Source organism: Nerophis ophidion, linkage group LG11 (assembly GCF_033978795.1).
Source record: "Nerophis ophidion isolate RoL-2023_Sa linkage group LG11, RoL_Noph_v1.0, whole genome shotgun sequence".
NCBI lineage: Eukaryota > Metazoa > Chordata > Actinopteri > Syngnathiformes > Syngnathidae > Nerophis > Nerophis ophidion.
In genome coordinates, this window is record NC_084621.1 from 14,995,021 (window position 1) to 15,020,681 (window position 25,661).

Consider the following 25,661-nt stretch of genomic DNA (forward strand, 5'->3'; position numbering starts at 1 on the left):
TATAGTTCAAAACACATTTGCAGCTGGTTTATTGTCGCCTTCCCTGTCAGTGCCTGGCAATGGCTGAGAATCCCGTCATATCATCTACAGACTAAAATCTTAAAAATGCCAGACCGTTTTTTTTTTAAGATACATAGATATGACAGTGTCAGCACAAAAAATTTGCTTCACAGGCTTCACACATCTCTTCTTCAGCTTTTTACCATATTAGAGCTTGTATTTTTTTATATACCGTATTTCCTTGAATTGCCGCCAGGGCGCTAATTAATTTAAAACCTTTTCTCACTCCGGCGTTTACCAAAGGCATGCGGTAAATATAGGCCTGCGCTTATAAATTTGAGTGTAATGTAAGGATACCATCATGAAAAGCACATTTAATTAAAAAAAACCATTATTATGTTCTTACATTTACTTATAAATGAAGTCCATGCGCAGCTCCTTCTGATCAAAAGCATCGATAACTTGTTTATAGAAGTCTTCCTTATCTTTCTTCAGTTTTAAAAGTCTCTCTGTCTCGATGGAGATCTTCCTTTTTTACCTCCTGCTTCGATTGAAAGTCCAGTTTGGAAAACTGATTTATTTTACATATGTAATCCTCCATGTTAAAACTGCAAGCGAGAGGAAAAAATAAACAATCGCTGCTCACTCTTGCTGCTTGTTGTCACATCTTCTGCAGCCGAGTAGTCGCGAGAAGGCTCACTAGCGCCCTCTACCACCAGGAGGCGGGGAGTCATTTAATGACTCCTATTTGACACACGCAGCTACGGTATATTAATAAAACATAGCTTCTTACTGTTCTTTTTAGCATATTCAATAGCTTGGACCTTAAATCCAACTGAATAGCTCTTAATCTTCTTCCCTTTATGCGATTTCAAATGATTGAAATCCGTCTCTTCCATTTTGAAAGTGACGACAGGTGAAGTGTCACTCGTGACGTGACGAGTTTGACCCGGTGGAAATTCTAGGCATATGCTAATTATTTTGCGAAACGAGTTCGACCCGGCAGAAATTCTAGACATGCGCTAATAAAAATAATATTTTGCGAAACGAGTTTGACCCGGCGTTAATCCTGACCTGGCGGTAATGCTAAGCATGCGCTAATTATTTTGCAAAACGAGTTTGACCCGGCAGTAATTCTAGGCAGGCGCATACTATAATCAAGGGAAATACGGTACTGCAAAAAATGTGGTGTATCTCTTTCCAAAATGCCAATACTGCTTTGTCCAAGCTGTCCTTGCCATGCAGGGTCATTCCCAGGCCATCAGTAGCTTGTGGAAAGTTACGAAGGCACCATGGCCAGGTTTGCTGCACAGAATAAAGAGAGAAGTAAGTTTGTCTCATCCTCTAGTCCATTTTGCATTTGCATGGGAAATAAAGGTAACTAACATGTTTCCAACTCACCAGTCAAAGTAGCAGTATCCCTTATGGTGGCCGTCCCGAACGCCGTGGTCGGGCGCCTGCAGCTCCACCCCCAGGTGCAGCTCTGGCTCCCCCTGCAGGTGGCCCAGGAAGCGAACGGTGCCCGTGCTGATGCGCCCGGTGGGCAGCATGATTCTGACCCGGTGGCCCAGCTGCAGGTCCAATGGTGAGTGGGGGACAAAAACCCGGTGCGGTCCTGTAGATCTTCCTGATCTCACACTTGGAGGGGAGGGAACACAACAAACACGTGTTTTTACTTCCTAATAGTCTAGAGCAGGGATGTCAAAGTGTTTTTTATTGAGGGCCACATGGCTGCATTCGAGCAGAAGGTGTGGTACACCCTGGACAAGTCGCCACCTCATCGCAGGGCCAACACAGATAGACAACATTCACACACTAGGGACCATTTAGTGTTTCCAATCAACCTATCCCAAGGTGCATGTCTTTGGAGGTGGGAGGGGCCTATCCCCAGGCGCATGTCTTTGGAGGTGGGAGGGGCCTATCCCCAGGTGCTTGTCTTTGGAGGTGGGAGGGGTCTATCCCCAGGTGCATGTCTTTGGGGGTGGGAGGGGCCTATCCCCAGGTGCATGTCTTTGGGGGTGGCAGGGGCCTATCCCCAGGTGCATGTCTTTGGAGGTGGGAGGGGCCTATCCCCAGGTGCTTGTCTTTGGAGGTGGGAGGGGCCTATCCCCAGGCGCATGTCTTTGGAGGTGGGAGGGGCCTATCCCCAGGTGCTTGTCTTTGGAGGTGGGAGGGGTCTATCCCCAGGTGCATGTCTTTGGGGGTGGGAGGGGTCTATCCCCAGGTGCATGTCTTTGGAGGTGAGAGGAAGCCAGAGTACCCGGAGGGAACCCACGCAGTCACGGGGAGGACATGCAAACTCCACACAGAAAGAACCCGAATCCGGGATTGAACCCAGGACTACTCAGGACCTTCGTATTGTGAGGCAGACGCACTAACCCCTGTGCCACCAGGGGTTAGTGCGGTCTAATGGCGGTCCGTCATAAAGTTTTTAAGCATTCTATCAGACATTGTTGTGAGGTTTGTATTAGTGTTCCTAAAAATAGATATTCCGGCCCACAGACACATTTTTTTCTCTAAATGTGGCCCCTGAGTCAAAATAATTGCCTAGGCCTGATCTAAAGCAATGATTCGGTTCCTTTTTAAATACAGTAAGAAAACAATAAAATATAAATTTTTTGGTTATTTATTTACCAAATATGTAAACAATGGCTTGATCAATTTAATATTGGGAACGCTATAATAATTCTGCCCACGTTAATCCACATTAAACTGCCTCAAGTTGTTGCTTAGATTAAATAAAATGACACAACTTTTCTTCTACATATAAAAAGTGCAACATTAAACAACTCTATGCTTGATTTATTACAGCATTGGGGAAGCCTGTAGTGGATTTTTTATTATGTAAATGTTATATTTGTATCAACATGCGATCGCAGGGACCCTGCCATTCAAAACTAGGCTGCTACATTACTAATGATTAATATAACTATAGCTAAAAAATAGTACAATAGAAATAGGAGAGACTATTCATCCATGAACACCATGGAGTTCATGGAGGGTTTATGATGCACTTACATTATTATGTACACTATCAGAGACAGAAACTCTTCATTTAACATAATGTCCTTTTTTGCTGCTTCAACACACCTCAATCAACACTGTCCGTAACACACACACGCACGCACGCACACACCGCAGAATGAGCTAACTTTACGCTAAAAGCTAACTAGCCTTCACCTCAAACCAGGACTGCGAGTGAGCTGAGCTGCAGTTTGTTTCTAGAAAATCAACGGGCTCATAGTGATGTTTAGAAAGTAGTTGACTTGGAAGTATTTAGTATATTGGGGAAAGTCCGTTGCTCCCCTGCTAAACGCCGATCTGCTCGACGCTGAAGCGCTAACTAGATGCGCTCTGCTGATTGGCTTGTTACCGCTACTGTTGTAACCAATCAGATGGTTGTGTGGGAGGGACAACGCAGGGTGCTGTGCAGGAGACAGAGGCAGAACGGAGCGGAGCAGCTTGTTAAGACTTTAGCATAGGTGGCTACTTAATATGTTCATGTGGAACTCGTTCGGTACTCCTCCGCAACGAACCGGAACTCCCGTACCGAAACGGTTCAATACAAATACATGTACCGTTACACCCCTAATATATATATATATCATGTCATATTCAGGTTTTGGTTCTGTTTTGTATCTTGTCTTGTTAGTATTTGACTTCCTTAGTTCCTGGTGGCACTTCCTGTTTTGTCTGTTGACATTGTTACGTATTAGTGTCACCTGCCTCTTGTGTTTTTAACGCGCACCTGCTCCTTGATTATCTCCTTATTTAAGCTGCCCTTTTTGTTCATTCAGTCTCGCAGTCTAGTTAGTATTTGACTTCCTTAGTTCCTGGTGGCACTTCCTGTTTTGTCTGTTGTCATCGTTACGTGTTAGTGTCACCTGCCTCTTGTGTTTTTAACGCGCACCTGCTCCGTGATTATCTCCTTATTTAAGCTACCCTTTTTGTTCATTCAGTCTCGCAGTCTAGTTTGCTGATCAATGCAACAGGTGACGTCGCTGATTCCTATTGTGGTAAAAGTCTTTTTGTATTCCTTAGCTTCCACGCAATTCCTTTGTTTGTGTCCCTAGCTCACATGCTAGCGCTTTCAGTTCTTTCTAGCTCCCATGCTAGTTCTATGTTTTTTTCTTTAGTGCTTTGTGCAAGTTTTTCTGTTCGTAGTCTGTTTTTTGTAGTAGAAATAAATCATCATTCTTTATCTTTACGCTGTGTCCAGTCCGCCTGCATTTTTGAGAGAACGCACCCGCATAACCACAATGCCAGCTAAGCGTCACATTTAGAAACGCAATCTTAACGTGCTGTACGCAGCCCACTAGTCCGCGCTGAGTGCCGGTTTGCCCGCCAAGTGTTTAAGCCGGCCGAGTCTGTATCTGGACATGCATCAATACCTGGTAGACCAGGGGTGTCAAACTCAAATACAGAGTGGGCCAAAATTTAAAACTGAACAAAGCCGCGGGCCAAGGTTGAACAAATTAACCTTTTCATAGGGACCCAAACAAGTGTTGCATTGAATATTGAACAAGCAAGGCTTATATAACTTTATAGTGATATGCAAAATCGAGTTTCAAATAATAATAATAATTAAAACATATTAATGGCATATCAATTAAAATTTGAATAAAAATTGAATGCCTCTTTTCTTTTTGCAGCCTTCTGAGGTAAATATCAAAATGAACTTTTTTCCACAGGCTAATAATACATTTGGAAATAAAATAACAATAATGAATGAATCAAACGTTCGAGCCTTGAAGTAGCAAGAGAAAGTGCATGAGTAAAACGTAAATTTTTGCTCAGTTTGCTACACTGGTTTGCTTTAACACCGAATATGGAACAATCAACGCTTATATAACTTAATAGTGCAAAATCAACATTCAAAAAACTAACGGAAAAACATCAATGTTATATTTAATAAAATTAAAGTAAAAAATGTAATGCCTCTTTTTTATTGGCAGCCTTCTGGGATAAATATCAACATTTACTTTTTCCACAGGCTAATAAATTACAAAATTAAATAACAATGAGGTAGGCGGGGTTGGTGGTAGCTGGGGCGGGGTGTATATTGGGGCGTCCCAGAAGAGTTTGCGCTGCAAGGGGTTCTGGGTATTTGTTCTCTTTTGTTACGGTGCGGATGTTCTCCCGAAATGTGTTTGTCATTCTTGTTTGGTGTGGGTTCACAGTGTGGCGCATATTTGTAACAGTGTTAAAGTTGTTTATACGGCCACCCTCAATGTGACCTGTATGGCTGTTGATCAAGTATGCCTTGCAAACACTTAGCCGCATATATTATGTGACTTAAAAACTTAGCTGTTTGTATGAAGGGAAAGCGGACGTGACGACAGGTTGTAGAGAACGTTAAAGGCGATGACTAAATGGCACGCCCCCAAAATTGTTGTCTGGGTGGAAATCGGGAAAAATTCGGTATAATGGTTTCCCCGGGAGGGGCACTGTACTTCGGGAGTTTCCCGGGAAAATCTGGAGGGTTGGCAAGTATGAGTATCAGCGGTGAATGTGAAGTGAAGTGAAGTGAATTATATTTATATAGCGCTTTTCTCAAGTGACTCAAAGCGCTTTACATAGTGAAACCCAATATCTAAGTTACATTTAAACCAGTGTGGGTAGCACTGGGAGCAGGTGGGTAAAGTGTTTTGGCCAAGGACACAACGGCAGTAAATAGGATGGCACAAGCGGGAATCGAACCTGCAACCTTCAAGTTGCTGGCAACCGAGCTATGGTACAAGGGGATGGGTCAAATGCAGAGGACACATTTCACCACACCTCGTGTGTGTGTGGCAATCATTGGTACTTTAACTTGAACTTTATTGATTGTATATTATTGTTAAATAACAAATAACCGTGCATTATTTCTCAAATTCAGATACATTTGAATTTATTTGGACATCATTTGGAAAAATAATACTCATAAAAACCAGTAAAAAGATGCCTTTTTTAAAAAAAAAATATAATTACGTGTCAATAATGTTGATTAGGTCCTGGAGCATATTGAATATATAATCAATATTTTGATTAAGACTTTGACGATTCTTTGGAATCGGTGCAACAATAGAGCAGTGTTAGACAAAGTTGCCAAATAGTGGATTACATGCAGTAATACTGGTGTAATACTACATATTTGGATCAGTTTGTGGTGGTCCTGTGCTTGCATAAAAAACAAGGACATCTTACAACCCATCAGTATTTGGGGTGTGTATGAAACCTGCCCTTTAAGGAAATGTGCTCATTACCAATTGAAATGTGGAAACAAAGGGTAGTTTGTTACCGAGTAGTCCCATTACGCCTCTTTTGGCATACATACTTAACTGTGCCGGCTGAATGGAAGCCCAAAGTGAGGATGAAAGCATCTTGGATATTTACAGTGTTTAGAAAAGGCTGTGTGCTTTATGTGGTGTTACAGTGGAACTGCCGCTGTATAGTACCGGCGGGCCAGCTCTAATGTTAAGTTGACATTGCCTCAAGGGCCAAAGGAAATTACACGGCGGGCCAAATTAGGCCTGCGGGCCAGACTTTGACACCCATGTGGTAGACTGATGTAAATTTAAATAAAAGTATTAAATTCGGTAGCCATCCCTGTACTTGCAGTATATGGTACACTCATAAAATGTGTCACTACTTATGGAGTCTACCTTGACACTGAAGAGCAGGAAGAATTGGAGCTTGACACCGACGACAAAGATAACTGGCCGCCCGGTGACGGAAGATCAGGGCATCTGTCGTGAAGCATCAGCTGAGAGACGCTGAAAGCTAATTTGAGAAAGCACAAGAACGATCATGAACAAATGGCAGTAAAGGAGTGCCATGTTTGCACTTGCATTTGCCGGAACTCTCCTCAAACAAGTCTCCATTGTCCACTTTTGCCTGCGCTCGTGTCAGGGCCGCAGCGTCAAAGATGACCTGGTGGGCGTGACAATATCACCAGCGATGTCAGCGACCAATCAGGGAACACCACACACCTGATTGCAAAGCTCCGCCTGCTTCCTCCGCAGCTCCGCAAACCTCCTCTCCCACGACGCCCTCTCGCAGGCCATCCTGCTCTTCAGCGACAAGATGTCATGCTCAGTTTTGGCCAATCGCTTCTGAAGGGCGGCGGTGCGGTCAGGGCTGCCTGGTATGTTGGCCACCATCTTGCTTTCAGCACCTGACAATGACGGGGTCTTAAAAAGTCTAAGATCCAATCATTTGTATTTTAGGCCTTAAAATGTCTTAAATTACCGTATTTTACGCACCATCGGGCGCACCGGATTATAAGGTGCATTATTGATGAATGGTCTATTTTCGATCTTTTTTCATATATAAGGCACACTGGATTATAAGGCGCAATAAAAGAGTTATATTATTCTAATTTGTTTTATAATTAATTTCCTTGTGGTCTACATAACATATAATGGTGGTTCTTTGGTCAAAATGTTGCATAGCTTGGTTGGTAGAGTGGCCGTGTCAGCAACTTGAGGGTTGCAGGTTCGATTCCCGCTTGTACCATCCTAGTTACTGCCGTTGTGTCCTTGGGCAAGACACTTTACCCACCTGCTCCCAGTGCCACCCACACAGGTTTAAATGTAACTTAGATATTGGGTGTCACTATGTAAAGCGCTTTGAGTCACTTGAGAAAAGCGCTATATAAATATAATTCACTTCACTTCACTAGATGATGTTTTACAGATCATCTTCAAGTCGCTTCAGTATGCAGTCTCATTTACATGGTTTACCTTCGACAGCGTCTTTTCTCTGTCTTCTTTGTTGTAGCGGTGTAGCGTGCAAGGACGGGAGTGGAAGAAAGTGTCAAAAGATGGAGCTAACTGTTTAATTACATTCAGACTTTACTTCAATCAATAACGAAGCTGCATCTCCTCATCCGCCGGAAATGTGTCTCGTGAAAAACCGTCCTAATAACTAAAGTTCCTTGGGTGAATAATGTACACTCACTACATTGGTATGTTTTCGTGCTTTCATGGCAGATATAAGGAATAACTTTACACTACTTTATACTAGAAATGGCAATAGCGAAGAAAGAACGTCCAATAACAAGAAGATAGAGAAAAAGAAGAAGATCATCGACTACTGGTCGGTATGGACGACAAAGGCGGACTCGCGCAATTTTTCAGGACTTATGCAGATCCCAAAGACACATTAGCAGGTACCAGAAGGTAAGAAAATTTGCTTTTGCAGATTATTGTGAAACAAAACGCCAGATAATGTCTTACTTTATACACAAACCATAATAATACTCCTATGTTGAAGCACAGTACAATCCATCAAGTGCAGATTCATAGCTTACCGAAGTCAAATTGAACGGTTTAAAAGAGGAGAAAACACGAAAAAAAAGAAAATCAAATTTTGAAACATAGTTTAGCTTCAATTTCGACTCTTTAAAATTCAAAATGCAACCGAAAAATGTGAGGGGAAAAACGAGCTAATTCAAATCTTTTTGAAAAAATTCAAAAAATAATTTATGGAACATCATTAGTAATTTTTCCTGATTAAGATTAATTTTAGAATTTTGATGACATGTTTTAAATAGGTTAAAATCTCATCTGCACTTTGTTAGAATATATAACAAGTTGGACCAAGCTATATTTCTAACAAAGACAAATCATTATTTCTTCTAGAGTTTCCAGAACAAACATTTGAAAAGAAATTCAAAAGACTTTGAAATAAGATTTAAATTTGATTCTACAGATGTTCTAGATTTGACAGAATAATTATTTTGAATTGTAATCATAATATGTTTGAAGAAATATTTCACAAATATTCTTCGTCGAAAAAACAAGCTAAAATTAAGAATTAAATCAATTTTTTTCAATTATTCTTTACAATAAAAAAAAATTTACTCGAACATTTATTTAAAATGTCAGGAAAGAAGAGGAAGGAATTTAAAAGGTAAAAAGGTATATGTGTTTAAAAATCCTAAAATCATTTTTAAGGTTGCATTTTTTCTCTAAAATTGTCTTTCAGAAAGTTATAAGAAGCAAAGTAAAAAAATAAATTAATTAATTTAAACAAGTGAAGACAAAGTCTTTAAAATATTTTCTTGATTTTTTCAAATTCTATTTGAGTTTTGTCTCTCTTAGAATTAAAAATGTTGAGCAAAGCGAGACCAGCTTGCTAGTAAATAAATACAATTGAAAAAATAGAAGCAGCTGACTGGTAAGTGCTGCTATTTAAGCTATTTTTAGAACAGGCCAGCGGGCGACTCATCTGGTCATTACGGGCGACCTGGTGCCCGCGGGCACCGCGTTGGTGACCCCTGTTCTATGATCATGATTTATGTTAGGCCAGCAGAGAAGGCCTTGCTGGCCCTAACGGCAAACCACCGCCAAAAAGTCCTTATTGATCTTACCTATGGATTGTTTGTGATGACGGCCTTTTTCCGCTATTGTGTGATTTTCCCTTGGTAAGAACCGGACTGCGTTGTATGGGCAAACCTAAGAAGCAAAGTATCAAACAAAGCATTCTTTCTGGGTGCTTCGATTCCGTTACCATGACTTAAGTCGACTCTCACCCAAAGGAACCTGCAGGTACACAGGATCCCTTCGAAGGTCCACGTGAACACACGCCGCAGCGTACACGCCATGGTGGCGGTACATGCTCTCACGTGGTCGCCATCTGCCTGAGATGCCGACATAGTTATAAAGAAGACTAGGTGAGACATACCGTATTTCCTTGAATTGCCGCCGGGTATATAGTATGCACCTGCCTAGAATTACTGCCGGGTCAAACTCGTTTTGCAAAATAATTGGCATATGCCTAGAATTTCCACCGGGTCAAACTCGTCACGTCACGAGTGACACTTCACCTGTGATCATTTTCAAAATGTAGGTGGCTGATTTCAATCATTTGAAATCACATAAAGTGAAGAAGATTAAGAGCTATTCGGTAGGATTTGAGGTCCAAGCTATTGAACAGTAAGCAGCAATGTTTTATCAATATACCGTAGCTGCGTGTGTCAAATATGAGTCATTAAATGACTCCCGCCTCCTGGTGGTAGAGGGCGCTAGTGATCCCTCTTGCGACTCCTCGGCTGCAGAAGAAGTGACAACAAGCAGCAAGAGTGAGCAGCGATCGTTTATTTTTTCCTCTCGCTTGCACTTTTAACATGGAGGATTACATATCTAAAATAAAACAGTTTTCTAAACTGGACTTTCAATCAAAGCAGGAGGTAATAGAGGAAGATCTCCATCGAGACAGAGAGACTTTTAAAACTGAAGAAAAATTAAGGAAGACTTCTATAAACTAGTTATCGATGCTTTTGATCAGAAGGAGCTGCGCATTGACTTCATTTATAAGTAAAGGTAAGACCATAATAAGGTTTTTTTGTATTAAATGTTCTTTTAATGATGGTACTCTTACATCACACTCAAATTTATAAGCGCAAGCCTAAATTTACCGCATGCCTTTGGTAAACGCCGGAGTGAGAAGAGGTTTTAAATTAATTAGCGCCCCGGCAGCAATTCAAGGAAATACGGTACTCAGGTTGTACTCGGACCAAACTGAGACACTGACCTTAGAGTGAGACTCGGTCAAAGAGCACGAAGAAACCAGCACCAAAAAACGAGGACTCGAGGAGACGTCATCTCCCCATTTCTATCCTTAACGAGTCACTTCCTTTCCGATGGAGATAGAACGAGTGTGGCTGACCTGTTGCTACGCGCCCGCTGCCGCAGACAACCGCTGATCGTGTCTAATCCTCTTAAGTCCTGGACTTGCTTAATTTGGTCCACTGAGCCTTATACTGTACCTACTCTATAAACAATGTCATTAAGCCTGCCCTTGATCCAGCAACCACTGTCTACCTGGAACAGGAGTGTCCAGATTTTTTCTACCAATACATTTATTTATGTTTTACGTTCACATTAAAGAGCCTGAACCCAACCATTTGTTGGTCAGAATAGGACATCTGAACAAAAGTTCCACATCCTAGCATAGTGGTTCTCAATTATTTATTGTCAAGCCTAACCTAAAAGGGGGTAAAAACATGTTCATGATGAACTACTTCAGCTGTACAATGAAATACTATTTATTTATTTGTACAGCTAGCTCACGAGTACTTACTCCATTAAACTTCTTATCCTACTTTTTGATATTATACTGCTGTTGTCACGCCCATGGGATCATGTTTCGTTTTGTTTTTTGGACACTCGGTTCCTGTTCGGACTGTCTTATTGTGCCGGTCCACTCCCTGTATGATCAGTGTCAGAGCTTGGTCCGCATTGCTGGCAGTAAGTCGAACACATTTCCAGTGAGGGTTGGACTCTGCCAAGGCTGTCCTTTGTCACCGATTCTGTTCGTAACTTTTATGGACAGAATTTCCAGGCGCAGTAAAGGCGTTGAGGGGTTCCGGTTTGGTGGCCGCGGGATTGGGTCTCTGCTTTTTGCAGATGATGTGGTCCTGATGGCTTCATCTGGCCGGGATCTTCAGCTCTCGCTGGATCGGTTCGCAGCCGAGTGTGAAGCGACCGGAATGAGAATCAGCACCTCCAAGTCCGAGCCCATGGTTCTCGCCCGGAAAAGGGTGGAGTGCCATCTCCGGGTTGGGGAGGAGACCCTGCCCCAAGTGGAGGAGTTCAAGTACCTAGGAGTCTTGTTCACGAGTGGGGGAAGAGTGGATCGTGAGATCGACAGGCGGATCGGTGCGGCGTCTTCAGTAATGCGAACGTTGTATCGATCCATTGTGGGGAAGAAGGAGCTGAGCCGGAAGGCAAAACTCTCAATTTACCGATCGATCTACGTTCCCATCCTCACCTATGGTCATGAGCTTTGGGTCATGACCGAAAGGATAAGATCACGGGTACAAGCGGCCGAAATGAGTTTCCTCCGCCGTGTGGCGGGGCTCTCCCTTAGAGATAGGGTGAGAAGCTCTGCCATCCGGGAGGAACTCAAAGTAAAGCCGCTGCTCCTCCACATCGAGAGGAGCCAGATGAGGTGGTTCGGGCATCTGGTCAGGATGCCACCCGAACGCCTCCCTAGGGAGGTGTTTAGGGCACGTCCAGCCGGTACGAGGCCACGGGGAAGACCCAGGACACGTTGGGAAGACTATGTCTCCCGGCTGGCCTGGGAACGCCTCGGGATCCCCCGGGAAGAGCTAGACGAAGTGGCTGGTGAGAGGGAAGTCTGGGCTTCCCTGCTTAGGCTGCTGCCCCCGCGACCCGACCTCGGATAAGCGGAAGATGATGGATGGATGGATGGACGGTTCCTGTTCCTGCACTTCCTTGTTTTCTTTGTTGCTATGCCAACTCATTGATTTTTTTACCTTGTCCTCATGCCACGCCCCTGTCCTCAGTTCTCACACCTGCTTTTAATTATCATTGGTATTATTTAAACCGGTAGTTGCCAAGTGTTCAGCCTGGCAACTTATTCATGATCCTTCAACTCCTTTCATGCCATGCCATGCTACGTACGTTTTGGATGTTATGTCACAGTTGTTGAGTTTTGTTTGTTCGTTTCTATATTCACGCCATAGTGCTGGTTTTTGTTGTCTAGTCAAGTTTGTTCTCCGCCCTTGTGCACGCCTTTTGTTTTGCTTCCTTTGTTTGCCTTGGGGCGGCATAGCTCGGTTGGTAGAGTGGCCGTGTCAGCAACTTGAGGGTTGCAGGCTCGATTCCCGCTTGTGCCATCCTAGTTGCTGCCGTTGTGTCCTTGGGCAAGACACTTTACCCACCTGCTCCCAGTGCCACCCACACTGGTTTAAATGGAACTTAGATATTGGGTGTCACTTTGTAAAGTGCTTTGAGTCACTTGAGAAAAGCATTATATAAATAAAATTCACTTCACTTTTTGTTAGCATATAGATAAAAATGTACTCACATTCACGTCTGGCTCGTGCCAATTTCCCTTTGCGTTGGTAAAAACAAACTATCCCATAGTCCATGTCCTGACAGCTGTGACGGACTCGTGGCGTCGTGCGGGTTCCATGGACCACCAAGCACAGACATTTGCTCGCAGGTGTGGACTTCTTTATTTATGCATATAAGACAAGTCTTTTGCGGGTTGCTTTGCTCGCTCCTCCGTGTAGCTTTTCAGCCGTCCACGTCGTTTTTGTCTGCCTCTTGCTCTCGCTCTCCTCCTCATTGCATGCGCTGTTGTTTGTTCTCTCGTCTCTCATTCTCGTTCCTTCCTCGTTTCTCCACCTCCCTCCCCCACGTTCACAGCTGCCGCCCCTTTTAACAGTGCGAGAGGATTCATTAATTGTAACCAGGTGCGCTATCCACGCACCTGATTGTGGGGTCGCTCCCGCCACTCACTCGCCATCTCCGCCTCCTCGCCGCCATCTTGGACCGGGCTCCAGGGTGTCCTGCCTCTCTGTCGGACCGTCGGCTCCACCTCTCCACAGGTATATTAATCAAACATAGCTGCTTACTGTTCTTTTTAGCTTGGACCTTAAATCCTACTGAATAGCTCTTAATCTTCTTCCCTTTATGCGATTTCAAATTACAGGTATCAGCCTCCTCCATTTTGAAAATGATGACAGGGGAAGTGTTACTCGTGACGTCACGAGTTTGACCCGGCAGTAATTCAAGGCAGGCGCATACTACATACCCTGCGGCAATTCAAGGAAATACGGTATGCTAATCGCACTTTTAAGATTGGGCGCAAACTAGTTTGGTATCAGTTACCATGAATTGATTTACGTGGACCCTGACTTAAACAAGCTGAAAAACTTATTGGGATGTTACCATTTAGTGGTCAATTGTACGGAATATGTACTGTACTGTGCAATCTACTAATAAAAGTTTCAATCAATCAAGTTTAGAGTTGTTAAATAACAAAAAGGAGTAAACGTCATAGTTGAGCTGGCTTGTAGTTCTACTGTCCAGCCGCTAGATGTCACTGCGTCATCATTAAACGCCGTCATAGCTGGCTATCACTTTGTCTAGAACAGGGGTCAGCAACCTTTTTGAAACCAAGAGCTACTTCTTGGGTACTGATTAATGCGAAGGGCTACCAGTTTGATACACACTTCAATAAATTGCCAGAAATAGCCAATTTGCTCAATTTACCATTAATAAATAAACATATAGATTAGATTATATTAGATTAAATAGTACTTTATTTATTCCGTCAGGAGAGTTCCTTCAGGAAAATTAAAATTTTCAGCACAATCCCATTCAAGTTTAGACAAACATTACAGGGAGACGGAACAGGATCGCTGACGGGTCTGCCGCCTTCCAGCGCCCCTTACAAAAAAGATGAGATACAGGTAAACAAGGAGGGGGAATAGAAGATTAAAACAAAATAAAAAATCGGTCTTAGCCTGGGCCCTGGAGAGGAGGTGCAGACTGAGGCCAAGGGAAAAAAAAATATATATATATGCCCTAAATACCTCCCTAGGGAGGCGTTCGGGTCGCATCCTGACCAGATGCCCGAACCACCTCATCTGGCTCCTCTCGATGTGGAGGAGCAGCGGCTTTACTTTGAGCTCCCCCCGGATGACAGAGCTTCTCACCCTATCTCTAAGGGAGAGACCCGCCACACGGCGGAGGAAACTCATTTCGGCCGCTTGTACCCGTGATCTTATCCTTTCGGTCATGACCCAAAGCTCATGACCATAGGTGAGGATGGGAACGTAGACCGACCGGTAAATTGAGAGCTTTGCCGTCCGGCTCACCTCCTTCTTCACCACAATGGATCGGTACAACGTCCGCATTACTGAAGACGCCGCACCGATCCGCCTGTCAATCTCACGATCCACTCTTCCCCCACTCGTGAACATGACTCCTAGGTACTTGAACTCCTCCACTTGGGGCAGGGTCTCCTCCCCAACCCGGAGATGGCATTCCACACTTTTCCGGGCGAGAACCATGGACTCGGACTTGTTTATAGAAGTCTTCCTTATCTTTCTTCAGTTTTAAAAGTCTCTCTGTCTCGATGGAGATCTTCCTTTATTACCTCCTGCTTCCATTGAAAGTCCAGTTTCGAAAACTGTTTTATTTTAATAAACACACGCTGCATGCGCTAATTATTTTAAAACCTCCTCTCACTCAGGCATTTACCAAAGGAATGCGGTAAAAATTTGAGTGTGGTGTAAGGATACCATCATGAAAAACATTTTTAATAAAAAAAATGGTCTTACCTTTACTTAATAATAATAATGGATTAGATTTATATCGCGCTTTTCTATTGTTAGATACTCAAAGCGCTCACAGAGAAGTGGGAACCCATCATTCATTCACACCTGGTGGTGGTAAGCTACATATGTAGCCACAGCTGACGGAAGCGTGGCTGCCAGTTTGCGCCTACGGCCCCTCCGACCACCACCAATCAGTCATTTATCATTCATTCACCAGTGTGAGCGGCACGGGGGGGCAAGGGTGAAGTGTCCTGCCCAAGGACACAACGGCAGTGATTTGGATGTCAATAGGTGGGAAGCGAACCTGCACCCCTCAGTTTTCTGGCACTGTCGCCCTACCCACTCAACATGCCGCTCCCCTTATAAATGAAGTCCATGCCAGCTCCTTCTGATCAAAAGCATCAATAACTTGTTTATAGAAGTCTTCCTTATCTTTCTTCAGTTTTAAAAGTCTCTCTGTCTCGATGTTGAACTTCCTTTATTACCTCCTGCTTCCATTGAAAGTCCAGTTTCGAAAACTGTTTTATTTTAATAAACACACGCTGCTCACTCTTGCTGGTCCACTTCATATCCGTCAAGTGTACTTTTAAGATGGGGCGCAAAGTAGTTTGGTATCAGTTACCATGAATTGATGAACGTGGACCCCGACTTAAACAAGCTGAAAAACGTATTGGGGTGTTACCATTTAGTGGTCAATTGTACGGAATATGTACTGTACTGTGCAATCTACTAATAAAAGTTTCAATCAATCAAGTTTAGAGTTGTTAAATAACAAAAAGGAGTAAACGTCATAGTTGAGCTGGCTTGTAGTTTTACTTTTTAGCCGCTAGATGTCACTGTGTCATCATTAAAGCCGTCATAGCTGGCTATCACTTTGTGTAGACCAGGGGTCAGCAACCTTTTTGAAACCAAGAGCTACTTATTGGGTACTGATTCATGCAAAGGGCTACCAGTTTGATACACACTTAAATAAATAGCCAGAAATAGCCAATTTGCTCAATTTACCTTTAATAAATAAATCTATATATATTAAAAAAAAAGGGTATTTCTATCTGTCATTCCATCTTACATTTTTTATTCTTTTACGGAAGGTTTTTTGTAGAGAATAAATGATGAAAAAAACACTTGAACGGTTTAAAAGAAGAGAAAACAGGAAAAAAAATGAAAATGTAATTTTGAAACATAGTTTATCTTCAATTTCTACTCTTTAAAATTCAACCGAAAAAAAAGAAGAGAAAAACTAGCTAATTCGAATCTTTTTTGAAAAAATTTTTATGGGACATCATTAGTTTTTCCTGATTAAGATTAATTTTAGAATTTTGATGACATGTTTTAAATAGGTTAAAATCCAATCTGCATTTTGTTAGAATATATAACAAATTGGACCAAGCTATATTTCTAACAAAGACAAATCATTATTTCTCCTAAGTTGCAATGTTGACACAAAGCTGCCAATGCAGGCTGTTTATTTTCTTTTTTCTAGATTTATTTTTCTTGCTTTGTCATTGCTCAAAAAAAATAAAATCAATTAATTGTATAGTGAATTATTGACCTATTCAAGGCTCCAATTATTTCAAATATTTCACTTTAAAATGTTTTATGTGGAAAATAGTGCATATGTTGTATGGTTGCCATAAGAAAACATCAACATTTTCTTGGACAAAAGAGCATAAAACAAACAAAATAAGAGTTCAAACATAAAATCGACAGATATACCTGAAGTTGATCTCGTAACTTAAGTGTTGAAAGTAAAAAAAAAAAAAAAAAAATTTACAAACCCCGTTTCCATATGAGTTGGGAAATTGTGTTAGATGTAAATACAAACGGAATACAATTATTTGCAAATCCTTTTCAACCCATATTCAGTTGAATATGCTACAAAGACAACATATTTGATGTTTAAAACTTATTTTTTTGGGAAATAATAATTAACTTAAAATTTCATGGCTGCAACACGTGCCAAAGTAGTTGGGAAAGGGCATGTTCACCACTGTGTTACATTACCTTTTCTTTTAACAACACTCAATAAACGTTTGGGAACTGAGGAAACTAATTGTTGAAGCTATGAAAGTGGAATTCTTTCCCATTCTTGTTTTATGTAGAGCTTCAGTCCTTCAACAGTCCAGGGTCTCCGCTGTCGTATTTTACGCTTCATAATGCGCCACACATGCGCCATTTCTCAGGAGACGCTGGTGTTGTTTTGGGATGGTGATGTTGCTCTTTGGACTGGAGGTGGCTGAAGCGGCTCTCTTCTCGGGCTCGGACCCTCAGGAGGGCTCGCAGCCTCCCGGCCGCCGCTTGTGCGAAGTCACACGCTCGATCAGGCAAAGTGCTGGGGGTGTCTGTCCTGTGAGGGCCTGCTGCTGGTGCAGGGTGGTGGTGCAGGCTCACAGGTGCTGTGTGTGTGTGTGTGGGTGTGGTGTGTGTGTGTGTGTGTGTGTGTGTGTGTGTGTGTGTGTGTGTGTGTGTGTGTGTGTGTGTGTGTGTGTGTGTGTGTGTGTCGGCAAAGTGGGTTGCAGCTGTGCGCGTGCTTGTCCATGTCTGTGCAAATATGAGGTCCAAAGGCCAGGGGTTATGGTGTTGGAGGGCTTGCTGAGGGAGGGTGGAAGGGGTGGGGTAAATACAGGTCCAGAAGTGTCGAAGCATAAAATGTCTCCCTCTTTCTTTTGCCTCACTGTCCATCTAACCCCACGGACCCCCCACCCCCCTCTGTTGCTGTGCCAGACGCAGCAGCAATGGCAATTTGTGCGATTTCACAGCTCAACAGATCCCTAAAAGTCTGACAGCCTGGTGCTGGGAGAGGGATGGGTGGTGGTGGCGGTGGGGGGGAGGTGAAGGAAGGAGCGAAAAAGTGTGATGGATGGAACTGGCCCACAAAGAACGAGGATGTAGAGAACTGGCCCACAAAGAACGAGGATGTAGAGAACTGGCCCACAAAGAAAGGGGATGTAGAGAGCAGGCCCACAATGAAAGAGGATGTAGAGATCCGGCCCACAAAGAAAGAGGATCTAGAGAACTGGCCCACAAAGAAAGAGGATGTAGAGAACTGGCCCACTAAAAAAGAGGATGTAGAGAACTGGCCCACAAAGAAAAAGGATATAGAGAACTGGCCCACGAAGAAAGAGGATGTAGAGAACTGGCCCGCAAAGAACTAGGATGTAGAGAACTGGCCCACAAAGAAAGGGTATGTATAGAACTGGCCCACTAAGAACGAGGGTGTAGAGAACTGGCCCACAAAGAGAGACCATGTAGAGTACATGCCAACAAAGAAAGAGGATGTAGAGAACTGGCCCACTAAGAGAGACCATGTAGAGTACAGGCCAACAAGGAAGAGGATATAGAGAACTGGCCCACAAAGAAAGAGGATGTAGAGAACTGGCCCGCAAAGAACTAGGATGTGGAGAACTGGCCCACAAAGAAAGGGTATGTATAGAACTGGCCCACTAAGAACGAGGATGTAGAGAACTGGCCCACAAAGAGAGACCATGTAGAGTACAGGCTAGCCACAAAGAAGAGGACCTGTAGAGAACTAGGCCACAAAGAAGAGGACCATGTAGAGTACAGGCCCCACACAGAAGAGATAGACTGCCCAAGCCATGTAGAGTACAGGCCAACAAAGAAAGAGGATGTAGAGAACTGGCCCCACAAAGAGACCATGTAGAGTACAGGCCAAGACAGAGGATGTAGAGAACTGGCTCCACAAAAGAGCGAGGATATAGAGAACTGGCCCACAATGAAAGAGAATGTAGAGAAGTGGCCCACAATGAAAGAGAGAAGAGGATAGAGAACTGGCCCACAATGAAAGAGGATGTAGAGAACTGGCCCACAAGACAAGGATGTAGAGAATGGCCCACAAAGTGAGGATATAGAGAACTGGCCCACATATGAGATAGAAGAACTGGCCCACAAAGTAAAGGGGATGTAGAGAACTGGCCCACAAAGAAACAGCATGTAGAGAACTGAACAACAAAGAATGAGGATGTAGAGATCTGGCCACAAAGAACATGGATGTAGAGCACTGGCCCACAAAGAACAAGGATGTAAAAAACCTGGCCCACAAAGAAAAAGGATTTAGAGAACTCACAAAGGAAAGAGGATGTAGAGAACTGGCCCACAATGAAAGGGGATGTAGAGAACTGGCCCACAAAGAAAGAGGAATGTAAAGAACTGGCCCACAAAGAAAAGGGATGTAGAGAACTGGCCCACAAAGAGAGACCATGTCGACAGGCCAACAAGAAGCGGATGTAGAGAATGTACTGCCCACAAAGAAAGGGGATGTAGAGAACTGGCCCACAAAGGAACAGCATGTAGAGAACTGGCCAACAAAGAACAACGGATGAAGAGATCGGGGCCCACAAAGAAAAAGGATGGAGAACTGGCCCACAAAGAACAAGGATGTAAAAAACTGGCCCACAAAGAAAAAGGATGTAGAGAACTGGCCCACAAAAAAGAAAAAGGATGTAGAGAACTGGGCCCACTAAGAAAGGGATGTAGAGAACTGTCCCACTAAGAACAAGGATTTAGAGAACTCTCCCACAATGAAAGAGGATGTAGAGAACTGGCCCACAAAGAACAAGGGTGTAGAGAACGGCCCACAAGAAAGGGAATGTTGAGAACTGGCCCACTAAGAAAGGGGATGTAGATACCCCCCCCCCCCCCCCCCCCCCCCCCCCCGCCCACAAAGAAGGATGATGAAACTGGCCCACTAAAAAAGGGGATGTAGAGAGCTGGCCCACAAAGAAAGGGAATGTTGAGAACTGGCCCACTAAGAAGGGAATGTTGAGAACTGGCCCACTAAGAAAGGGGATGTAGAGAGCTGGCCCACAAAGAAAGAGGATGTAGAGAACTGGCCCACAAAGAAAGAGGATGTAGAAAACTGGCCCACAAAGAAAGGGAATGTTGAGAACTGTCCCACTAAGAAAGGGGATGTAGAGAGCTGGCCCACAAAGAAAGGGGATGTAGAGAACTTGCCCACAAAGACACAGCATGTAGAGAACTGGCCAACAAAGAATGAGGATGTAGAGATCAGGCCCACAAAGAACAAGGATGTAGAGATCTGCCCCACAAAGAACAAGGATGTAGAGAACTGTCCCACAAAGAAAGAGGATGTAAAGAACTGTCCCATAAATAACGAGGATGTAAAAAACTGGCCCACAAAGAAAAAGGATGTAGAGAACTGGCCCACAATGAAAGAGGATGTAGAGAACTGGCCCACTAAGGAAGAGGATGAAGAGAACTGGCCCACAAAGAATGAGGATGTAGAGAAATGGGGGACGGCGTGGCGCTGTTGGGAGAGTGGCCATGCCAGTAACCTGAGGGTTCCTGGTTCAATCCCCACCTTCCACCAAACTCATCACATCCGTTGTGTCATTGAACAAGACACTTCACCCTTGCTCCTGATGGGTGGCGGTTAGGGCCCTGCATGTTCATCAGTGTGTGTGTGAATGTGGAAATAGTGTCAAAGCGCTTTGAGTACCTTGAAGGTAGAAAAGTGCTAAACAAGTACAACCCATTTTACTTTTTATTCAGGGAGTGTGTGACATTTGTCACTGTTTCTTTTGCTCTGACCTTGTGTGGAAATCAGCACCCTAGTTAGCTGACTCTTGCTAGCTTTTATCCCCGAGTTAGAATGCATAAAAAGAAGAAAAAATGAATGACAACACTTAAAGGCCTACTGAAAGCCACTACTACCAACCACGCAGTCTGATAGTTTATATATCAATGATGAAATATTAACATTGCAACACATGCCAATACGGCCTTTTTAGTTTACTAAATTGCAATTTAGCGCAAAGTATCCGATTGAAAACGTCGCGGTATGATGACGTGTGTGCGTGTGACCTCACCAGTTGTAGTGGACATTTTTTTCCAGCCCGATCCAAGCTATAAGTAGTCTGCTTTAATCGCATAATTCCACAGTATTCTGGACATCTGTGTTGCTGAATCTTTTGCAATTTGTTCAATGAATAATGGAGACGTCAAAGAAGAAAGCTGTAGGTGGGAAGCGGTGTATTGCAGCTGCCTGTAGCAACACAAACACAGCCAGTGTTCCCTTATTTAAAATTCCCAAATTTCAAGCTTAAGTATGGAACAGAGCGGTCAAGCGAACATGGTTCCCGACCACATAAGGGCAGGTTTCAGTGAGGAAATTGTGATATTAAGTCGGCTTTTACCGTAGACATGAGCGGAGCTTGCGTCTTCCTGCAGCTGTGTTGATTCACTCAGAAACACTAGCGGTCACCACACTCGTGGCCACACCCCTCCGACTTTCAGGTACCATATAATCTCACTAAAACACTAGTAACACAATAAGCAGGTGTGGGTGTCAGTTTTCCTTGCCCTTTTGTGGGTTCTTCCGAGGATGTCGTAGTCTTAATGATTTGTGCAGTCCTTTGAGACATTTGTGATTTGGGGCTCTATTAATAAACATTTATTGATTGATTGAAGCAGCTAAAGGATTTTCCAGAATTATCTTAGTAAATGTGTATAATAACATCTGAATCGCTTCCACTGCCCTCGCCTTTTTTTTTTCTTCTAGTTATTCACTCTAACTTTCCTCATCCAAGAATCTTACATCTTCGCTCAAATTAAAGGGGAAATTGTCGCTTTCTCGGTCCGAATCGCTCGTGCTGCTGGTAGCCATGATCGTAAACAATGTTCAGATGTGAGGAGCTCCACAACCCGTGACGTCACGCGCACATCGTCTGCTACTTCCGGTACAGGCAAGGCTTTTTTATCAGCGTCCAAAAGTTGCCAACTTTATCGTCGATGTTCTCTACTAAATCCTTTCAGCAAAAATATGGCAATATCGCGAAATGGTCAAGTATGACACATAGATTTGGACCTGCTATCCCCGTTTAAATAGGAACATCTCATTTCAGTAGGCCTTTTTTTAAAAAGTGCACTTGGTGTACCTAATGATGTGACCTGGCGAATCTTGACTTTTGGTCCCGCCGACGTGGTTCCGTCTCAGGGTGGGATTATTCCCGCCGGGCTTCTGGCTATTTCAGGCCAGGAATGTTGGGACTGCGCCCTTAAAAAAGGGGTTTCATCCCTTCATTTGCCCGTCCTCGACCCCGCCCCCTTTAGCGTGGAATGATGCTGATTGGGCGGTCATCACTTTGACTTAGCAGCCCCTCGGTTGAAGAGGTCACGGCCCGTTGACCCGAGCCCACCTGAAGTCCCGCCTTAAGTGGCGTTCTGTGGGGGGGGTGGAGTTGGGGGGTTGGTTGGGGGGGGGGGTCAATTCTCAGAGATAAGAGATGTCACCTGAGTGCGGGGTCAAGAGAGAGTTCGAGAGGAGAGGTGTGTGTGTGTGTGTGTGTGCGTGTGTGTGTGTGTGTGTAGCGGTGGCGAGGGGGGACGGATCAGGACATCTGCTGGGGCTTTAGAGAGGTCAGCCACGGGACAGGAACCAGTCTTAATCCTCCCAGCTGGACCCGCAGGAGAGGATTTGGAGCCCAACTCCGACTCCACAACAGTCACTATTTGAGCCTCCTTGTGGCGACATGATGTCACCATGCAGGAAACACCTCGCTCACACCTGTCCTACTGCACACCTGAGTGTTGGCTCACACCTGTCCTGCTGTGCACACCTGAGTGTTGGCTCACACCTGTCCTGCTGTGCACACCTGAGTGTTGGCTCACACCTGTCCTGCTGCACACCTGGGTAGTGTTGGCTCACACCTGTCCTGCTGCACACCTGAGTGTTGGCTCACACCTGTCCTGCTGCACACCTGGGTAGTGTTGGCTCACACCTGTCCTGCTGTGCACACCTGAGTGTAGGCTCACCCCTCTCCTGCTGCACACCTGAGTGTTGGCTCACACCTCTCCTGCTGCACACCTGAGTGTTGGCTCACACCTGTCCTGCTGCACACCTGAGTGTAGGCTCACACCTGTCCTGCTGCACACCTGAGTGTAGGCTCACACCTGTCCTGCTGCACACCTGAGTGTAGGCTCACACCTGTCCTGCTGCACACCTGAGTGTAGGCTCACACCTGTCCTGCTGCACACCTGAGTGTAGGCTCACACCTGTCCTGCTGCACACCTGAGTGTAGGCTCACACCTGTCCTGCTGCACACCTGAGTGTAGGCTCAGACCTGTCCTGCTGCACACCTGAGTGTTGGCTCACACCTGTCCTGCTGCACACCTGAGTGTAGGCTCACACCTGTCCTGCTGCACACCTGAGTGTAGGCTCACACCTGTCCTGCTTCACACCTGAGTGTTGGCTCACACCTGTCCTGCTGCACACCTGAGTGTTGGCTCACATCTGTCTTGCTGCACACCTGAGTGTTGGCTCACACCTGTCTTGCTGCACACCTGAGTGTAGGCTCACACCTGTCTTGCTGTACACCTGAGTGTAGGCTCACACCTGTCTTGCTGCACACCTGAGTGTTGGCTCACACTGCATATTGCATAAAAAGATATGTGTACTTGTCTAAGGACTGTGAATTATGGGCAAAATAAAATTTAAAAAAGTGCAGCTGGCCTTCAATGTGCACATTAAAAGTGCAATTTCACTGTAGATGTGTGCTCGGTGGCCTGTAGGCCACACAGTCTGGAGCTGCGGGTTTGAATCTCTGTTTAGATATCTCTGTGTGGAGTTTGCATATTCTCTCTGGCGCGTGCCTGGCTTGTCTCAGGCTTCCTCCCACATTCCAAAAACATGCATGTTAGGTTCATTGAAGACTTTAAATCAGAGGTCTCCAGGATACTGGACACCACAATCTGGCCTGCAGGACGTCTCCAAGTTAAATACATACATATATGTATATATATACAGATGTTATTAGACACATTTACTAGGATGATTCTGGAAAATCCCTAATCTGCTTATTGTGTTTCTAGTGTTTTAGTTATTTGGTCGTACCTGAATGTCGGAGGGGTGTGGTGACCGCCAGAGTCTTTGATGGAAGCCACGTTTCTCGACAAGGCGAAGGCAGCCAGGCCGAGATGTTTTTTTTCCCCCTTACTCCACGGTGGAAGCATCCGACGGTCGGGGGCGGCCGGTGGGAGCAGGCAAGATAGTCCGCAGCTGCAGGAGGAACGACGCAAGCTCTCCGCTCATAACTACGGTAAGAGCCGACTTAATACTACTATTTTCTCAGCAAAACCTGTGGTAGGGAACCATGTTCGCTTGACCCCTTTGTTCCGTAGTAAAGCTTCTTTCGGGAATGTAAACAAGGAAACACCGGATGTGTTTGTGTTGCTGAAAGCAACCGCAATACACCGCTTCCCACCTACATATTTCTTCTTTGACGTCTCCATTATTAATTAAACAAATTGAAAAAGATTCACCAACACAGATGTCCAGAATACTGTGGAATTATGCGATTAAAGCAGACGACTTAGAGCTGGGATCGGTGCGGGATGAAAATGTCCGCTACAATCCGTGACGTCACACGCACATGTCATCATACCGTGACGTTTTCAACAGGATACTTCGCGCAAAATTTAAAATTGCAATTTAGTAAACTAAAAAGGCCGTATTGGCATGTGTTGCAATGTTAATATTTCATCATTGATATATAAACTATCAGACTGCGTGGTCAGTAGTAGTGGGTTTCAGTAGGACTTTAACATTTTCCCTGTGCAGCCCTCTGTGGAAAAAGTTCGGACACCCCTGATATAATGCCATTAAGAAATGGAACAGCCTCACAACAAACTTGGAAAGTCTTTACTCTTCATTCACAATTGAAGTTAAAAAATGGCTTTGGAGCTGCTCCCACGGTCACTGAGGTGAGCACTTTGATTGACACGTCAACTCCATGTCTATTATATTTATGCATGAGAGAATGTTGTTGTGACCTGTGCGTGTTTCAAAATCATGGTTGTTTTTAAAAATGATGACGGATGTGAACAAGAGCATGTATTGTCTAGTTATGATGTAAAGGAGGGGTGTTTGTAATGTATAATAAGTATGTCATACTTGCCAACCTTTAGACCTCCGATTTTGGGAGGTGGGGGGCGGGAGCGTGGTCGGGGGTGGGGCTGGGGCCAGGGGTCAGTCTACCCCAGGGCAGCTGTGGCTACTGATGTAGCTTACCACCACCAGGTGTGAATGAATGATGGGTTCCCGCTTCACTGTGAGCGCTTTGAGTATCTAACAATAGAAAAGCGCGATATAAATCCAATCCATTATTATTATTATTATTATTATTATTGTTGGGGGCGTGGTAAAGAGGGGAGGAGTATATTTACAGATATTCAACCATCCATATTCAACCATCCATTTTCCTACCGCTTATTCCCCTTGGGGTCGCGGGGGGCGCTGGTGCCTATCTCAGCTACAATCAGGCGGAAGGCGGCGTACGCCCTGGACAAGTCGCCCACTCATCGCAGTATGTGTAGAAATCTTTATAATTGAATCACTTGTTTATTTTTCATCAAGTTTTTTAGTTATTTTTTTTAATCTTATTTCCAAATAGTTCAAGAAAGACCACTACAAATGAGCAGTATTTTGCACTGTTGTACAATTTAATGAATCAGAAACTGATGACATAGTGCTGTATTTTACTTCTTTATCCTTTTTTTTTCAACCAAAAATGCTTTGCTCTGATTAGGGCAGGGGTTGGGAACC

General features: G+C 44.2%; 1 protein-coding gene and 1 long non-coding RNA gene across 2 annotated transcripts; both read right to left on the reverse strand.

Annotated features, from left to right (window-relative positions):
• Positions 1-7,180, reverse strand: LOC133561685 (CAP-Gly domain-containing linker protein 4). The gene is made up of 4 exons (XM_061915140.1): positions 6,972-7,180; positions 6,645-6,912; positions 1,402-1,638; positions 1-1,305 (listed from the first exon to the last, which is right to left on the reverse strand). Exons 2-4 carry the CDS (start codon positions 6,740-6,742, stop codon positions 1,248-1,250), a joined length of 393 nt encoding a protein of 130 aa, XP_061771124.1. The 5' UTR covers positions 6,743-6,912; positions 6,972-7,180; the 3' UTR covers positions 1-1,247.
• A 2,153-nt stretch (positions 7,181-9,333) lies between these two features.
• Positions 9,334-10,688, reverse strand: LOC133561387 (uncharacterized). Its single transcript, XR_009808667.1, has 3 exons — positions 10,519-10,688; positions 9,518-9,625; positions 9,334-9,440 (listed from the first exon to the last, which is right to left on the reverse strand). It is a non-coding gene; the product is annotated as an uncharacterized LOC133561387 (long non-coding RNA).
• Positions 10,689-25,661: the final 14,973 nt, after the last annotated feature.

Bases quoted from the DNA above. Each gene is read 5' to 3' on its own strand.
- LOC133561685 (XM_061915140.1), bottom strand. From the start codon at position 6,742: ATGCTTCACGACAGATGCCCTGATCTTCCGTCACCGGGCGGCCAGTTA. The intron at 1,639-6,644 runs GTAGACTCCATA...CTCCCCTCCAAG, and splicing joins TCCTGCTCTTCAGTGTCAAG to TGTGAGATCAGGAAGATCTA. The intron at 1,306-1,401 runs GTGAGTTGGAAA...TATTCTGTGCAG, and splicing joins GGATACTGCTACTTTGACTG to CAAACCTGGCCATGGTGCCT.